Source organism: Ursus arctos, unplaced genomic scaffold (assembly GCF_023065955.2).
Source record: "Ursus arctos isolate Adak ecotype North America unplaced genomic scaffold, UrsArc2.0 scaffold_28, whole genome shotgun sequence".
Classification (NCBI taxonomy): domain Eukaryota; kingdom Metazoa; phylum Chordata; class Mammalia; order Carnivora; family Ursidae; genus Ursus; species Ursus arctos.
Genome location: NW_026622963.1, coordinates 8,713,514 through 8,730,039, shown reverse-complemented (window position 1 = coordinate 8,730,039; position 16,526 = coordinate 8,713,514). Strand labels below are relative to the sequence as shown.

Genomic DNA, 16,526 nt, shown 5'->3' with positions numbered 1-16,526 from the left:
CACTGAGGATCAGTGCTAGTCCAAGGGAGCGTGGATTAGCACCACTGCCAAGGCTAGGTAAGAATGGACCAATCTAAGAGGGTCCCAGCCGACTTTGCCAGCCAGCTGCTCTGCGGAAATGTTCTCGCCCACACAGCTAAGTGGTCACAATTTTACAAGGTTCTCCCGAGGACTTACTAGAAGTACACATACGGGTTCCTGAGACTGTTGTCTACTAAAACGTAAATAAGGATAGAAGGAGATTAAAAACATCACTCATTGACTGACGGTCTTAGAACCTGGCCTGTCACAGATAACATGTCTGCCTGACAAGTCCCAGATCTGCCCACGAGGCCTGGTGGTTCCTACAGGAGAGGCAAAGCCACAGGCCCTGCACGCCCTCGTGGGCTGTGCACAGAGCAACGGCCCCACAGCGCCAGGGAGACCTGGACAACCACACGGTGCGGAGGTCTGAAAACAGCTTTAAGAGCACGCCGTACAAAGGGTGCCTGGGTCCACAAAACAAACAAACAAACAACGGGGGGAGGGGTACATCAGCCTGGAGAAGACGACTAAGGAAGAACACGCATCTCCAGGTATGTGAAGAGGGGTCAGAACTGTCCTAGAAGGGAGCGTGGTGGGATAGAAAACACTGGCTTTGGAGTCGGGTACACCTGGACTGTGACTCTCTGTCTTCACCTACAAAACAGGGACAACAACATAATTCAGTAGGATTGAGAAGATGTGTGAAACGTGAACACAGGACCTGAATAACTGATAAGGTTCTTTCCTTTGTGAACGACTGAGTGCTTACTCTGAGCCAGCCACTCTGCTATGTGCTTTACGCGCATTAGCTCATTCTATGCTCCTAGTAACTCGGAAGGCGCCGGGAGGTTGGGGACCACTCAAGGACACAGAATGGCAAGGGCGGGAATCTGAATCCCTGTGCCCTGACGCCCAAGCCCACGCTCAGAACTACCACCTTACACTGCCCTTCCATTTCCAGCACCGCCTGTCTCCTGACCCTGCGGGGGCAGAAGGAGCACCCAGCCCCGGGGAGACCATCTGAGGAAGCCCTTTCAAACAGTGTGAGCGGGAGCAGACCACCATCCCTGTCCTGAGGAGGGGCCCGGAGACACCAGCTCAGGGCAAACAGGCTGCTCCTAGCGTCCTCAACTTCAAAAAGGAAAATAGACTTTTTAAGTAGTAATGCATGAGCAGCCTGTAGAAATCCAACCTCTTTCCTTGCCTTTGTCACTGAGGTATCGTTGAATCTGTTCCCTTGGGCTCTCAGGAGACAAGCCATGCCAGGCATGAGTGCTATCGCCTTAGCTTAAAGATCTTGGTCCCAGGGGTGAGGGACTCACACACCTCTTCCCAGTGTGGAAAGTCTGGCTGTGATAACCCTACTAGGCCTAGCTCACTTCTCCTTCTCTAAAGAGGCGCATGGAGGACCTCATTTCTTGTGCTTGCTTCGGCCAGCCAGAACCACAGCTGGGGAGCTGCTGGTCCTACTCCATGGCCTCCTGGGCTGGGGAGAAACTGGTTAGGGAGGGTAGCGGGGGGTAGGAGAGAAGAAGCAGACTCCAACCTGGACCATGTCAGCCTGTACTGGCAGACGGGTTAGGTCAGCTCTAGGCCCACGGGCCTACCGTGGCTGCCTCAAATGCCTGACTTTGATGTATACGCTTCTGAGGGTCAGAGAGGGTGGGAAATGTAACAAAGGAGAAGAGGTTGCCGCCATGAGTCAGAGCCCTGGCCTAGCTGTGTCAGTGCAGAGGGCACGGGCCACGCTATATTCCCAGTGAAGGGCACAATACTGCTGGCCTACCAAGAAAACGACGCTGTAATTAAAATTTCTGCTTTGCTGAGGGGCCTACTTCCTGACTGACTTACTTCTCAGGGTTTAAGACACACAAAGTTCACACTGGCCGAGGGCCCAGACAAGTGGAAAGTGCTCTTCCTGTGCCAAGGGGTGGCTCCCTAGAGCAGGGACTGCCCTGGCCAACTCCTAGTCATGCTTAGCCCACACGTTCAGCCGCACTGAGCTCCAGAGACCCAGGAAAATACAACAGTGAGAGAATTTGGATCAATTCTAGGTATTTGCTCTGTGTTTCCAATCTGTCTTCAGTGACTTTCCCTGTCATTGGTTTACCTTCTTTATCCCCTCTGGTCATTGAAGTGACGAACCCTGCAGTGACACAAATCATTACTTTTTCCTCTCTTCACTGTCTGCCCAAGTCCGCAGAGAAAGGACCTTTTAGCAGCACTAGACCACTTGGGTCAGGGCTGGCTGAGGGCTGCCCTGCTCTTTGCCAACCTTCAAGCCCCTCCTAGTCTGAGACGAAGGAAGAGGGGCTAATCTGATTGGGAAGAACCTGCCATGCACTCAGGCAGGCCCACATCCTAGGGGGTGGGATTCTTCTGCCTTCAAAATAGAGAAACAGAGTCAGGACACAAAAACTACTTTCTAAGAGCAGATGTGGGAGGCTGCTTTCTGGTCCCTGTTCTGTCTGAGACTATGTCTGTGAGGCAGAGTTCGGTTCTGCAGACAGCCGCCAGTAATCTTTCCCTGAGGCAGGGGGCCCCAAACCTGGATCTGGAACGAGAGAGCAGGAAGGCCCATTTTCGACATTCTCCAGACCAAGTCAAGGTTTGGGAGAAGTAACTCTGGGAGTTAGTACACATCCCTTAACAAAGCTCTGATCTTCATTTGATGTTCCGGGTCCATTTCAAATTGATCAAAACTTAGAGAGGGGGGATGTTATTGGCAACCCAAACTTCCAGGATGAGGTTCTGATGTGCTTTTAAAATGCAATTCACTTGAAATTCCCTTATTTTCCAGGACAAGCAAAATTTAATTCTGTTAGTAACGTCATAACTATTAATAGACAAGTTTTGAATGATGGAAAAAAGAACATATTGTGCATATGAGAAGTTACCAGATTTGCACCTAACACTGAAAGGATGGAAGTTAATTTTCATTTAATGAGGAACAACAGTATTTGTTCCATTTACTGTCTCCTCACCTTCATTATTTCCTCCTTAAAACTGTTTTGATAATGCTATTTCTTAAGATTTCCAAACTGGGACATGTTTGACTGGCAATGTATTTCTTTAAATGCACTGCAGATTTCTAGGCTCATTTCCTATCTGTTCTTTAGAGATGATTCATGCCTGTGTGGCCCCTTCCAACGTCAGTAATCCTCTGGGCAACCTGAGGATTACAGTGTACACAAAATTCAACGTGGCCACTGCCCCGCTGGCCCTGCATGCATTTCTTAGCTTGGGCCGCAGCAGAAGTAGGTATAAGATCTAATGAGAATTACCTTATGGCTGCCCGACAGACCCTCCCAACCACAGAGTGACTGCGAGGCGAAGACCATATCTCGTGTCTGAAAACCATCCTGAATGAGTCTTCCTTTCATATTAGAAGACTAAAAAATAAACAAACTGAAAATATGACTGAGTCAAGATGCAACTTGATGAAACAAGACATGGTTATGTGATTAGAGTTACTGTGTTTTTACTAAAAGGACACCTTGCACTGAGCACTTACCGACTTAGGGAGAAAAAAAATGGGGGGTGAATTTTACAGAAATCAATTTGAGTCAATAATAGAAGTGTTACGATACATAAGACAACACAGAAAAATTCCACATCCTTCTAAGCAGGGCAAGTCCTTCCCATTTCAGCTTGCCAACTCTTGGAATGCTTTCCATCTGGGGCTCAAGCCTCATCTCTCACCTGTGGAATTGGCCCTGTCTGAAAGGGACAGGGATGTGCCAACGGGCCACGGGCTGCCCGGGTGGTAGAGATGACTGCGAGCTGGAGAAGCGAGGCTGCTGGAGTGGAAATGATGGTGAGGGTTATCGAGGGGATGGATGGGATGGGCACTAATCACAGCTGTGGATGAACACAAGACAGAGAAGTGCTTAACATGCTTGCACAGACACACACAAGTCACAGTTCACAAGCAAAGCCACCCCTGCCCCTCCCACGCAGTACAACCATTCCCTTGGCTTCCGGGTGGCAGCTGGCTGGATGTGAACAATTAGCCATGGATTTTACATTTGTGTTTTTTTTCTTTAAATCAACACGCTCCTATGCGTGGATCTATCTATCTCTATGTATACACACACACACAGAAAAAAATCTCTGAGCAACACGCACTAAAATGTTAATGGGATTATCTTGTGGGGAAGCATGGTCAGGAGTTTGAAAACTTCCTTTGGTTCATCTGTATTTCCCAATTCTTCTAAAATAAACATGGATTACATGAGTTATTAAAAATATCTCTTTGCATATGTCACAAAATATAAATCCATAAGCAAACGAATTATGGTTTAGGTTTCTATCATTTTTTTCTCCTGCAAAAAAAAAAAGAAGTTTCTTTTCCTTCAAGTCTACTCCTAATACATTGTTTTTTCTTATCGTTGAATGAGGCATGCAATAGGTATTTAGACTGAATGGGTGAGGAGCTGTTTAATCAGGTTTTCATATCTGAAAAGGAACACAAGCAGAACTGAACTCCAGTCTAGTCTGAAAGGCACGGGACACAGGCCGACAGCACCATCTCTTACTGCTTCTAGTCTGGGAGCTCAGCCACATCCATTCACATTTTAAAATAGAAATGGATCTTTCCTAATTGCCTCCTTCCTTCCCACAATGGCTAAGGAATTAAATTTGCTGCATTTTGTTAACGAATCCAAATTTCCACACAGATATTCCATATACGACTTTCTATGAAGACAAAACACTTCTTTAATGAGGCTTCATTATCGATCCTGAGATGCAAACAAAGTCGGAAGCCCAGCTGGGGAATAAGCTTCTCTTCGGCACTCCTGACAGTAGTTCGAGAAACAGAATGTTTAAGACCAACATGCACAGCTCTAATCCCCTCAAAAGAGGCAAAGAGGCTGGGCTGACTAGGAACACAGGGGATCTTTTTTCCCCTCTAAGCAAGGGCATCACAAACGGTGATAAAACTTAATTAGCCTTTGGAGTCTATTAAATGTCCCTGTCACCCAGGATCTCCCTAGATCTTTGTGGGGCCACTTAGCATGACTCTGGTGAAGAAAAATCCTAGATGCTTTCATTCTCCAGCTATTTCCTGCCTTGGCCAATTGCCAGACAAGCAGATGGCACAACCAACCAAGGGCCCTGGAGCATCGCGGCCCCTTCCCTCCTTAAGGCCGGGGAACAAAACAGGGGCTTTCCCTGCACTCAGAGACCAGAAGGCTCAGGTGGTCGTTTGGAATAAAACACAAGCTGGAAGAGCTGGCAGAGGAGGTTCAGGACCGTCTGCGAGTCAGCATCTCCTTCAGGGGAACAGAGGTGGTTTTCCGAAGCAGGGAGTTTCAGTATCAGTATTTTCTAGAATTAAGGCCAGGGGGAGCAGAAGCAGCCTCCTGACTTTTGCCTAGTAAGTACAACCTGAAAAGCATTCCAGGTATGCAAGACTCTAGCACAGAAAAACAAAACTGACTTTCTCTTTTTAAAGGCATTTCCAGTCTTTCCAAATTGGGTAAACTAAAAATAAGACAATGGGAAAGCCCCTCCCTAGAATACGGTTGGCAATCGCGAGCTGTCAGCTGCCCTGGGTCCTGGCGCTTCTGAGCAAGGCCTTGTGCAAGGCTGACTGAACCTCAGACCAACGCCGGCAAGTTCTCCCAGCAGTGCTCAGCTGCTGAAGGCCAGGTAGGGGGACAGTGCGACAGACTCCAGGGAACCCCAGCTTGAGAAAAAGGACTGGAGCCACCTGGGGAAAAGGAGATCCGAAAACCTGAAGGCCACAAGTATATCAGAATACCTGGTTTCAGATTCTTGAATTAGAGATTCCACTACTCACCCAACTACTGAGGCACAAATTAAATAGTACTGCATATTTATGTGTACTCCTTGCCCACCCCCCAAAAAAGAAATAGAAAACAAACTGATACCAAGTAGTACAACATATCTTTTCTCCCTAACATTTAAAAATAAGCCAGTTCAGGTAAAAACTAAAATCTTGTACACAAGAAGCTATCATATCTTGCTACGCATCAAACACAAGGAGAAGGGATTTACTCTTTTCAGACACTTTTTAGACCTGGGACTCCAGCCAGGGTACCTCTTCTAAGAGGAAAACCATGTTCTTCCCTGCATGCTTCCAAGTTCAGGCCCTTCTCTTTTCACCATAGTCCCTACTTTGTGCAGAAATGACCGGCTAATGAATCAGCCCTTTCTCTTTCAAAGCTGACTTTCAGAATCTAGTGCCTACATGTCTGTGTACGGTGAGCGTGACAGTGTGTGTGCATTTCCACACCTGCACATTTCATGAGTTTCTACGTATGGGGAGCCATGGTCCACTTCTTTGTGCGTAGGGTATCTGTGACTATTTAAATCTCTGCCACTCGTTGACAGAGAGGCGGCTGAGAGTTCTGAAATGGGACATCCTAAGAAATGAATAAAAAACTCAAAAACTCACTTGGGCTAAACTGAAAAGTGAGCTAGAGGATGCTTTCAGGATTTGAATCTGGGTATCTGACAGTGTTAAGCCTCACTGGGCATCTGTTCAGCTTACAGCTAATACCTCTGGTACAGAACTGAAAACACTTGTGATCAGTAGGCAGGTGACTTCTTTACTGCGGGATGGCACAGGGGACCCTCACCCAAAAGTCCCACTGTGCTAGCCAGTCTGAACGGCTTCCCTACCTTGAAAACAGTGACAAGGGACAAGACACAGAAGTTTGAACAAAATAATTGGTTTGCTCCATTTTTTGGTTTTCAATCATGTTATTTAACTTTGGATTTCAAATATTACTAAAGGAGGCCGGGTAACTTTTATGCTTATCAAATTGAGGCATGGTCAAATAAGGTTGAAAAATTTTGTTTTCTATAAACTTAAAAATCCTCTAAAATATAAAGTCCATTAATTAAAAGAAATGACAGGTGCCCATCAACACTGAATGTGTATCAGAAGTTAAGGACCACTGTGACATCTGGCTGTCCTCAGCTCCAGCCTGGAAGGATGCTTCTCCATCCCTCCTGTAGAGATGCCGTGTATACTGTCGGGGGATTGGTTACTTCTCTGTTCCTGGGAGACTGGGGTAGTGGCTTTTTAGTTTATTTATCTAAAGAAAAATAATCTCGAGAATCATGTTAACTGCAAAATATGAAAGTGTTGGTATTTCCTGCTCAAGGTGCCAGAGCTTCGGTGGGTCATCTCTTGTGTCAGGATCATGTGAAGTCAAAGAGATCGTTCGTAGCGGTTCCCCAGGACGACTGGGTAGACTGGCAGCACAGGGAAACGAGAGGCTTTTAACTTACGCTGGGGTGGCTGGGAGTCAAAGGGCATCATCATTTTTGGTCTCATTCCCCGCCTTCCAGCCAGTGTAGACATGCTGTCCTCTGATTCATGCCCTAGACATCAAATACGGAGGTTAGTTATAAGCGTGTGCCCTCGGCCCCTAAGCAGCGTCGGCAGTAAAACATTTCCAGTGGGGGGGGGGGGGTCAGGACTCGCAAACAACATAATGGGGACAGGGCGTTTCTGCAGGAAGTGAAAACAGAGGAAAGTGATTAGTAGCACGTTACAGGAGTCTCTGTTGAGAGTCACTGCAGTTGACAAAGGCTGCCTTCCACGCGTCAGCAGTGTGGTGCTCGCAAGTAAGAGCGTCCAGACCCAGAACGTTCTGGACACCACAATGAGAGGTGGACTCCAATGAAGAGATAGGATGAAATGCACAGACATAGGCCAGGTTGTCTCAAATGCTTCAGGACCAAGCTGGTGACACATGAGAAGAGACCTAACAGACCTAGAAGGGTGTCTCATCTGGGTACAGAACCTGTCCCCAGTAACAAGCTATTTTTCCCCAAGCTATCTATTCTTTATCAGATGTTGACCAAATCCCACAATACACATTTCTTTAAACCTAACCTCACATAGGAATCACCACATTCAGGCCACTGTAGGAAATGGAAAACGATTTAAATGGAAATAGTGTCCCCACATTTGAGGACGACCTGCACCTCTATATGAATTCCGCCTTTGATGGATGTTGCTGTCCATGGAGTTGTCAACTGGTGTGATATCTTGAGAGTTACGAGGAATTGGAGTATCAGTCATGATGGGGTTGGGGTCTGGCGATTTATCGATGGGTTTCAGCTCCAGTCTCTCATGATGGATCCAGAGGTCTGGGGGTTTGACATCTTTGGAGTTCCCTTTGTACTTGTGGGAGCCGTTCACTGATTTGCAAGCAGCTCGCTTCCTAGGCACAAATTTAAGAGGGTTTTTTAAAAAAAACTAATTCTTTTGAACTTGTGAAAAGGCTTGAATGATTAAAACTGCCCTTCTGAGAGGTGCCCCAAGCAAAGGCAGACACTACAAACACACAAAGAAAACAACAGAAAACAGGGTAAAGATATTTATTTCTGGGAACAGTAAATGGATCTCTGCTTGGTCCACACATATTTAAAGATACAGACAAGGGCATATTTGACTACTGCCTTGTGACTATATTTTTTTTGTGGGTATCCCCAGACTAGACAGCATTTTAAAATTAAGTTATCTCTAAAGCAGGGGGTTTCTCCTCAAGTTCCAATCAATAGAGAAAGAACATTTATTAGAAATATAACAATGGAATAGAGGTAGAGTCTGTGGCTTGTCAAAGAGGAAGGGAACAACATTTCAGGTAACCCAAACCTAGGACTACCAAATGGGTAAAGTCAAGAATGCGGATGACAGTGTCTACTTCTCTGTCCTTAATTTCTCCATTCACTCGCTCACACTCACCCACTCAATAAGCATTTATTAGGTACCCACTGTATGTCAGTCAATTCCTGTACTGGATGCTGTGCCCTCAGCATTTCTGGTCAAGTGAGGAAGACAGATGTTGATCTCATTATTTTAAAATATTTTGAGCTTAATGAAATGCCAGTGCTATAGTTCTTAATAGCTGGCATAAAGTGGATAGGACAAACCTGGAGGAAGAGGGGATACTGAAGGCAGAAGATGCTTTCCAGGTGATGAAGTCAGCTTATATCAAAGCCCTGAAGCAGCGCACAACAGTCTGGTACATCAGAGGGACAGTACGAAGTCTGGAGTGGTGGAAGCACAGTGATCCATGGGGAGAATGATATGAAATGATGCTGGAAAGGTAGCCCAGATCATAAAGGGCTTTTAGAGACATGCCAAGAGTTGACCTTCCCTCTCTGAGTAATGAGAAACCACTATATGGTTTTAAGCAGGAGAGTAAGGAGATCGATTCTGAGTTAAACATTTACACCAACTGTGGTTTGAAGAATGGATTTATGGGGTGGGGGGCAGAACAGGAGACCAGCTAGGATGCTACTGCACCAGTCTTAGCCATGACTGATGGTGGTCCAGGACAGTGGAATGGAGAAAAAAAAGCAGATTTGAGAGCTATTTAAGAGGCAGAAATGACAAGACTTGGTGAATAAATGATGTGGGGTGGGATGGGAGTAAAGAAGCAAGAGGAGCAGATGATGACAAGGTTTGAGGCTAAACCATTTATTAACATTGGAATTAATGGAGTAGAAGCAGGCTTGACAGAAAAGATTATAAATTCTTTTTTTTTTTTTTTAAAGATTTTATTTATTTATTTGACAGAGATAGAGACAGCCAGTGAGAGAGGGAACACAAGCAGGGCGGGTGGGAGAGGAAGAAGCAGGCTCATAGCGGAGGAGCCTGATGTGGGGCTCGATCCCATAATGCCGGGATCACGCCCCGAGCTGAAGGCAGATGCTTAACCACTGTGCCACCCAGGCGCCCCAAAAGATTATAAATTCTGTCTTGAATAAGTTGAGTGCCTCCGAGACATTCAAGAGGAAATGTAGAAGAGGCAACTGGGCGTGCAAGTCTGAGACTCAGAAGAGAGGCCTTGGCCAGAGACAGGAACACAGAGCTAACTGGAATACAGACAGTAAATGGAGCCATGGGAGTGGATATCACTAGGGGAGAGTACAGAAAGAGAAATAAGTCTAGGACCAGGTCCCGAGGAAGGTTTGATGGCTGGGTAGATAGAAGGAGCTGTGAAAAAGAACACACAATCATGACATACAGGAGAAGAGATTGTTTCAAGAAGCAAAGAGTAGTTGAGTTAAATATTGTTGAGAGATTAAGACAAGGACTAAAAAATGTCTGCTGGCTTTAACAATATGGAGGTCATTGATCTTCAGCAAAAGCAATATTGGTAAAGTGGTAGGAGCAGAATCCAGATTGATAAGAACTGAAGCAATGAAAGAATGGATGAGTGTATACAGTAATCAAGAAATTCTGTGGTGAAGGGAAAGAAGGGGTTTGTAAACAGCTACTGGTGAGAACCATGCAGTAGAATTAGTGTTATAATTATAATGATTTCTTAAGATGAAAGAGGTGTGAGCACACCTACCTGCTGAAGGGACGAAGCCAAGAGAGTGAAAGGTTAGCCATGCTGGAGGGGCAACAGCAAGTACAAGGTCTCATAAAGATGAGAGCCACTGAGACTCAGAGGGTAAATGGAGAGCCGGCTTCCGGTGGGAGGAAGCACACTGAAGGAGGTTTTGGTCACACGGTGGTACCTGGGCGTAGTTCTCATCTGCGGAGGCTGAGGTAGCTAATGAGGAAGACATTGAGAAGCAATGAGGGGCTAGGCCCTAAATGCTCGGTCAGCTCCGAGTCTGCTGAAGTCTGTAAGCAGCTACAACTGAAATGGGAGGTACTTCAGGTATCAGAGAGGAAGAAAATAAGAAAACTCACAGATATTTTTCAGTGGCTCATGGAACGCCTGGAAAGACGGTCATTGGGAGAGGGGGAGGGAAAGCCCTGACGACTCGACACAATTCTTTTAAGCAAAAGGACCCAAATCTGTAGGATTTGCAGATTCAAACACAAAGTACAGAGCCTACTACCGACTCAGTTTTCTACCTCTGCATCTGAAGAATAAGTACTTTATTTTTTATTTGCTTTGAATTTTAAATCCCCCAAAGCACAAAGAATTGTTACTTCGTTTTTTTAGATTCTTTTAAATAAAGAGATCAAGATTTCTGAAACTAGATATAAGGCCAAATTCATAAGAGTAGACATATTTGAATTGCTGAACAAAGAAGCTTGCAGAAAACTTCTACAGTAGAAATAATGTCATTGCTGATGCTTTTAAGAGAGACAGTTTTCCATAATCAAAAGGAGACAGGGAGAGGTGTAAGAGGCAGTGATCAGGAAGGTTATAAAAGGGGTCCCCGTTCCCTTGGAAAAGAGGTGCAGCTCGAGCTATAGGAAGCTATTTTGTTTGGGCGAGAGAAAGATGAAAAACATCACATAACGTACACAAAATGACATAAAGCCATCACTAATGGCAGTGACAGGGTAGTCTGTACTTGACCTCTATACTGAAAACAAACTGAGTTACTAAACACATGCATCTAGCCTTGGGCAGACCGAGTCTGAGGAGTAATCACAAACACTGACAGGAACTTGTCTTTCTCTTTTATGGAGCAATATCTCCATCTTATGATCTTTTAGGATACGGCAATTAAAGTCATTTTATTGCCCATATGTGTTTTTTGCTATTAAGGGTAACTCAGGAATCTTTTTATTTTTGGTATCTGTCTCACTGGGCAGATACTAGATATGAGTTGAAAGTGGTCTGGGGTCAGGGATTCTCCTGTTTAGGAGCCTAGGCTGTTATCAAGCAATCTTACAACTGAATCACCTCGCTATCTGCTCCAGGCAATGACCACAACTCTCAACATGCCAGAGGAGCTCAGGGTTAGCAGTCATTCAACCCCTCTGCTAACTTGATATGCTAATTATAAATGAGTCTTTCTTATTCACTAAGTCAGTATCTCCTCCACCGAGGGGACCTCCACCCTGTTGCCAGTCCTAACCTCAACTTCCACACTTGGTAGCACTTCTTGAAAAATATATATATATTTTTAAGGATTTTAAAATTTATTTTAGAGAGAGAGAGAGAGAGAGAGCACACAGAGTGGGGGTGGGGGAACAGAGGAAGAGGGACAGAAACTCAAGCAGACTCTGCACTGAGCATGGAGCCTGACGTGGGGCTTAATCTCAACAACCCTGAGATCATGACCTGAGTCAAAACTTAAGAATCAGATGCTTAACCAACTGACCCATCCAGGCACCCCTTGAAAAAATATTCTGAAACTTAGATGTAGAATGAGAGGTCTGTGGTCTCCTTCCATTTCGGGTGGCATCTGTGCCGTGAAAAGGCCTGTCGCAACGCCCATAGCTCCTGTGCGTCTGGGTCACCATGAGCACATACACACAGTACTTCCAAGCAGCGACCGGCAAGGCTGGACACAGTCCTCTTTCCTCTCCAGATCCATCCTCTACTTGCCTCTGTGACTCGAGAGCTTGAGTTAAATGGCCTCTACCTGCTCTACCTGGCAACCCTGCTCCTGGCTTCCGATGGGTTTGGCCAAGGGAAGACACTGGCAAGAGACTGGAGAGCAGGAGGTGTTTTCGTCCTGCCCCTCCCTGCGAGGCTAGAGGCTGGGAGAGGCCAGCTTCCTCCCACCACACCCAGCTCCTGTCAGGAAGCTCCTACTGCTTCAGACCTCTGAACACAGCTCTCTCTTCTTCAGAAAGACCTCTTGCCCTTTCAGGCCTAAGGGAGACAGTGGCCTATCACGGCCGCTGGTCCTTGCACATCTCTGCCTCGTCTCCTAATCCCACCTCTGACTCTGAAAATGGTCCCTTCTTTAAACTTCCTTCCACCCCTCTTGAGTGTGTCACCTCTTTCCCGCCAGAACACTGATCGATCCACATTTTAAGAACCATTCTGCATTTCCCTTAAAAATATTTAAAACATCACTTTTCATGTACAGTTAACCCTTGAACAACAAGGGACTGAACAGTGGGGGTCCACTTACATGCAGACCTTTAAAGACGTTTTTATTTAAATTCCACATAGTTAACATACAATGTAATATTAGTTTCGGGTGTACAATACGGTGATTCAACACTTCCATATTTCACCTGGTGCTCGTCACGACAAGCGCCTCCTTAATCCCCATCACCTGTGTCACCCATCCCCCCCACTCCCCTCCCCTCGGGTAGCTGCCAGTGTGTTCTCTAGAGTTAAGAGTCTCTTTCTTGGTTTGCCTCTTTTTTTTTTCCGCTTTGCTCATTTGTTTTGCTTCTTAAATTCTACACAAGTGAAAAACCATATGGTATTTGTATTTCTCTGACTGACTTCTCTTAGCATAAATACTCTCTAGCTCCATCCATGTAGCTGCAAATGGCAAGATTTCCCTCTACTTTACGGCTGAATAATATTTCACTGTATATATATACCGCATCTTCCATTCTTCCCTTCATATCCAGGGTTAGGGTTAGGGCCAGCACGAGGGTATGTGCCCAATATCCTGCAATTCAGAGACATCTCCGGAGGGTTAGGGTTAGGGTCAGGGTTTGGGCTAGTGTATGTGCCTGATATCCTACAGTTCAGAGATCTCTCCAGAGAATAAAACCCCAGACTTCTGCTTGGGCAGGAAGAGCATGGCGGCCATCTACTGGGCTGAAGCAAGGAAGGGGTATGGGGCTCTAAATACGCTTTAAATTAGATATTCAATCGTTCCTTCTGTTTTTATCTTTACCTTTATACCCACTTTCAGAAATATCACCAGTTCTTAAATATTTGGGGTCTTCTCCAGAATAACTAGGTTGCTTCTCAGCTTTTCTTATCATGTCTTCAGGAACCCACTTTTCAGATCTAGGATTAGGGTCAGAAGGGGCCAGGGTGAGGGTACGTGCTTGGTATCCATGTGGGGACTTTTTTTGATAAATACAGTGCAGCACTGTAAATGTATTTTCTCTTCCTTATGATTTTCTTAATCATTTTCTTTTTTCTAGCTTTCTTGTAAGAATACAGTGTATAATACATAACACACAAAATAGGTGTTAATCAACAGTTTATGTTATCAGTAAGGCTTTCTGTCAATAGTAGGCTATTGCTAGTTAAATTTGGGGGCAGTCAAAATTTATATGCAGATTTTTGACTGCATGGGGGTGGTCAGCACCCCTAATCCCACATTGTTCAAGGGTAAACTATACTGTACGTTTTATCTCCGTACAACTCCAAATACAGAAGTCACAGAGGAGCAAAACAGCAGCAAAAATCATGGGCCACATTTGGGGCTCCTTACTTTTTCTGGTGAGAGGTGGTGCGCCTGGTGCAAAAGACAGCAATGACCACAACCACCACGATGGTGACAACGCCAACCGAGACAATGATGACCAGCAGCACGCTGCTGTCCAGGGGGGAGGTGGGGCTTCCGTGCGGGCTGTTACTACCTGCGGAGGAAAACGGGGGCGTTTGTTAGTGTTCGAGAATTCTAAAACTGCACACACTCAGCGCACGGAAACTTCAGGTGAGAGCCCCTGTAATGCACTCGCTGCCTTGGACACAAGTGTCTCATGTAATCTGCAGGGCCAAGATTAGGCACCACGCACGGTCCTCAACACAGGCCTTGCACAAAGCTGGTGTTCAGTAAAAGCTTCTCGAATTATACTAAACATTACTTGGACAGATAAAGGGTCTGCCCCCAGGTGTCTTATGTTATATGATGCATAAATTTGTCTTACAAAGCACCATTTGTAAATCATTTAGTTTTCTGATTTCACAAAAGCATTTAAAAAATGTACATTCACAAGTAATGAATCACGGAACTTTACATCAAAAACTACGGATGTACTGTATGGTGACTAACATAATATAATAAAAATTATTATTAAAAAAATAAAAAAAATAAAAAATGTACATTCACAGAAAGCTAGTTTTTCCCTGTATACAGATGTCTGAGATCACAAAAACTACTTGAAAAATACAGTCTGCTTTTATAAATATAGTCTTTGCAAAGTTAAGTCTCTTCTTCAGTTTCAGGAAAAAGTAGGTCTGTCCGTATGCATTAATTTGACAACTATTTACTGAGTAGTTACTATGTGCCAGGCATTGTGCTAGATACTAAGGATGCAACAGAGTGCAACAAAGATGGGACTGCTGGGGTAGGGGCAGAAAATAAACAAGAAATTATTAGTAATAAGTGCTATGAAAAAAAAATAAAATGAGGGGCTATGATACAGAGTGACTGGGTGGCTATTTTAGATGGAGTGGTTGGAAAAAGCTTCTCTGAGGAAATGGCATTTGAGCTGAGATTTGAATGACAAGAAAGATCCCACAATACAAAGATCTGGAGGAAGAATATTCAAGAGAGAGGGAACAGCTAGCAGAAGGGTGCTAAGGCAGGAAGGAGCTTGGCATGTTCAAGGAAAAGAAAGGTGGCCAGTGATGCTTAAGCAAGGGGAGAGGTGCAAAGTCAGAGGGAAGAGAGTGAGCAGAAAAAGACAGAGATGAGTGTACAGAGACCAGATCACTGAAGACCCGAGAAATTTAGCTTTTCTTCTTTTTCTTCCTGTTATTATTTCCCCATTGCTTATAGGGTGATGGCCAAGTTTTGCATCAAGGCCTTTTGTAATCTAGCTCTATTCTAACTCTTGCTCTTCTGTTTTCTGAAACCTATTTCCTTCCTTCCCAGCTCATTATAAAAGTTATGCATACTCATATTATAAAACATGGGAAATCCCACCACACAGCTCTATCACAGATAGCTGATGTCTTTCCTTCCAGTTACTCTCTCTCCTATAGAACAGTCAGAGCTGTACAATAACGCATGAGCTGCCTTACCAAGTAATGAGGGTTTAGCTTCTAGAAGTGTTTAAGAAGAATCATTCTACCAGTCCGGGAGATTGTGGAAGAAATTCCTAACATGAAACTATGGCCTGGGAATCTGTTTTAGAAAAGCTCCTAAAGTGATTCCCAAATACAACCCTGGTTTACAAACTTACGATCTAATTCAAAGTACACTTATTGGGGGAACCCCTTCCATTACATTGCATTAGCTGACCTTCCGACTTCTGAGTGTATGATTTTTATAGGCTACGTCTAAGCACAGTGCTAAATCCGGGCTGATTTAGGAGGGCTTAAGAGCTTATTCTTCGCCATTTATTCAATCATTTTTATTCCTCATTTCTGAGAAAAAAGTAAACAGACAACTTAAATTGTACGTACCAACATGTAATAAAACATTTTTATATTTGGGAAAGACTTAGAACTAGGGGACAATAAAATTAGACCACATTGGGGCTTTATACATAGAACTTGTATTAACAGCAGTGCCGAGTTACTGGGTAGGGTATGTAGTGGGGCAGGCATTGCAAATCAGAGGCTGGGGAGCTGGGGTGTGGGGGCCAGCAGAGGTGGTGGTGGGAGCTCTTCCCTGTATTTAACAGAGGTGAATTCCCACTTAACTGCATCTGACCTCCAACTTCTGAGAGGACCAAAAACTCCCATGGAAGACAGAGGAAGAGTGAGCTGCCGAGGGAATAAGTCCTGCCAGAGACATTAGGACAGGCCATTTCTCAAGCCTCATCTGGACTACTGCGACAGCCTTTGACCACTCTGTCTGACTTCAAAATCTCAGCCCCCAACTCACTTTTCATTCGTCAGAGTAATGAGACTCGGTATTCAATAAGTGGAAGTCAC

General features: G+C 44.9%; 1 protein-coding gene across 11 annotated transcripts in view; it reads right to left on the bottom strand.

Annotated features, from left to right (window-relative positions):
- The window catches only part of NEO1 (neogenin 1), a 235,571-nt gene that overhangs the window by 5,349 nt on the left and 213,696 nt on the right, over positions 1-16,526 (bottom strand). For 4 of the 11 annotated variants that reach the window (XM_026478465.4, XM_026478467.4, XM_048221789.2 and 1 more), the window contains 4 exons: positions 14,131-14,278; positions 7,993-8,231; positions 7,291-7,383; positions 3,727-3,885 (listed from right to left, as the gene is read on the bottom strand). In XM_026478465.4, the coding sequence (XP_026334250.2) occupies positions 3,727-3,885; positions 7,291-7,383; positions 7,993-8,231; positions 14,131-14,278 (639 nt within the window). The remainder of the gene's footprint in view (positions 1-3,726; positions 3,886-7,290; positions 7,384-7,992; positions 8,232-14,130; positions 14,279-16,526) is intronic. The other 7 variants (XM_026478468.4, XM_026478470.4, XM_048221796.2 and 4 more) reach the window with 2 other exon arrangements.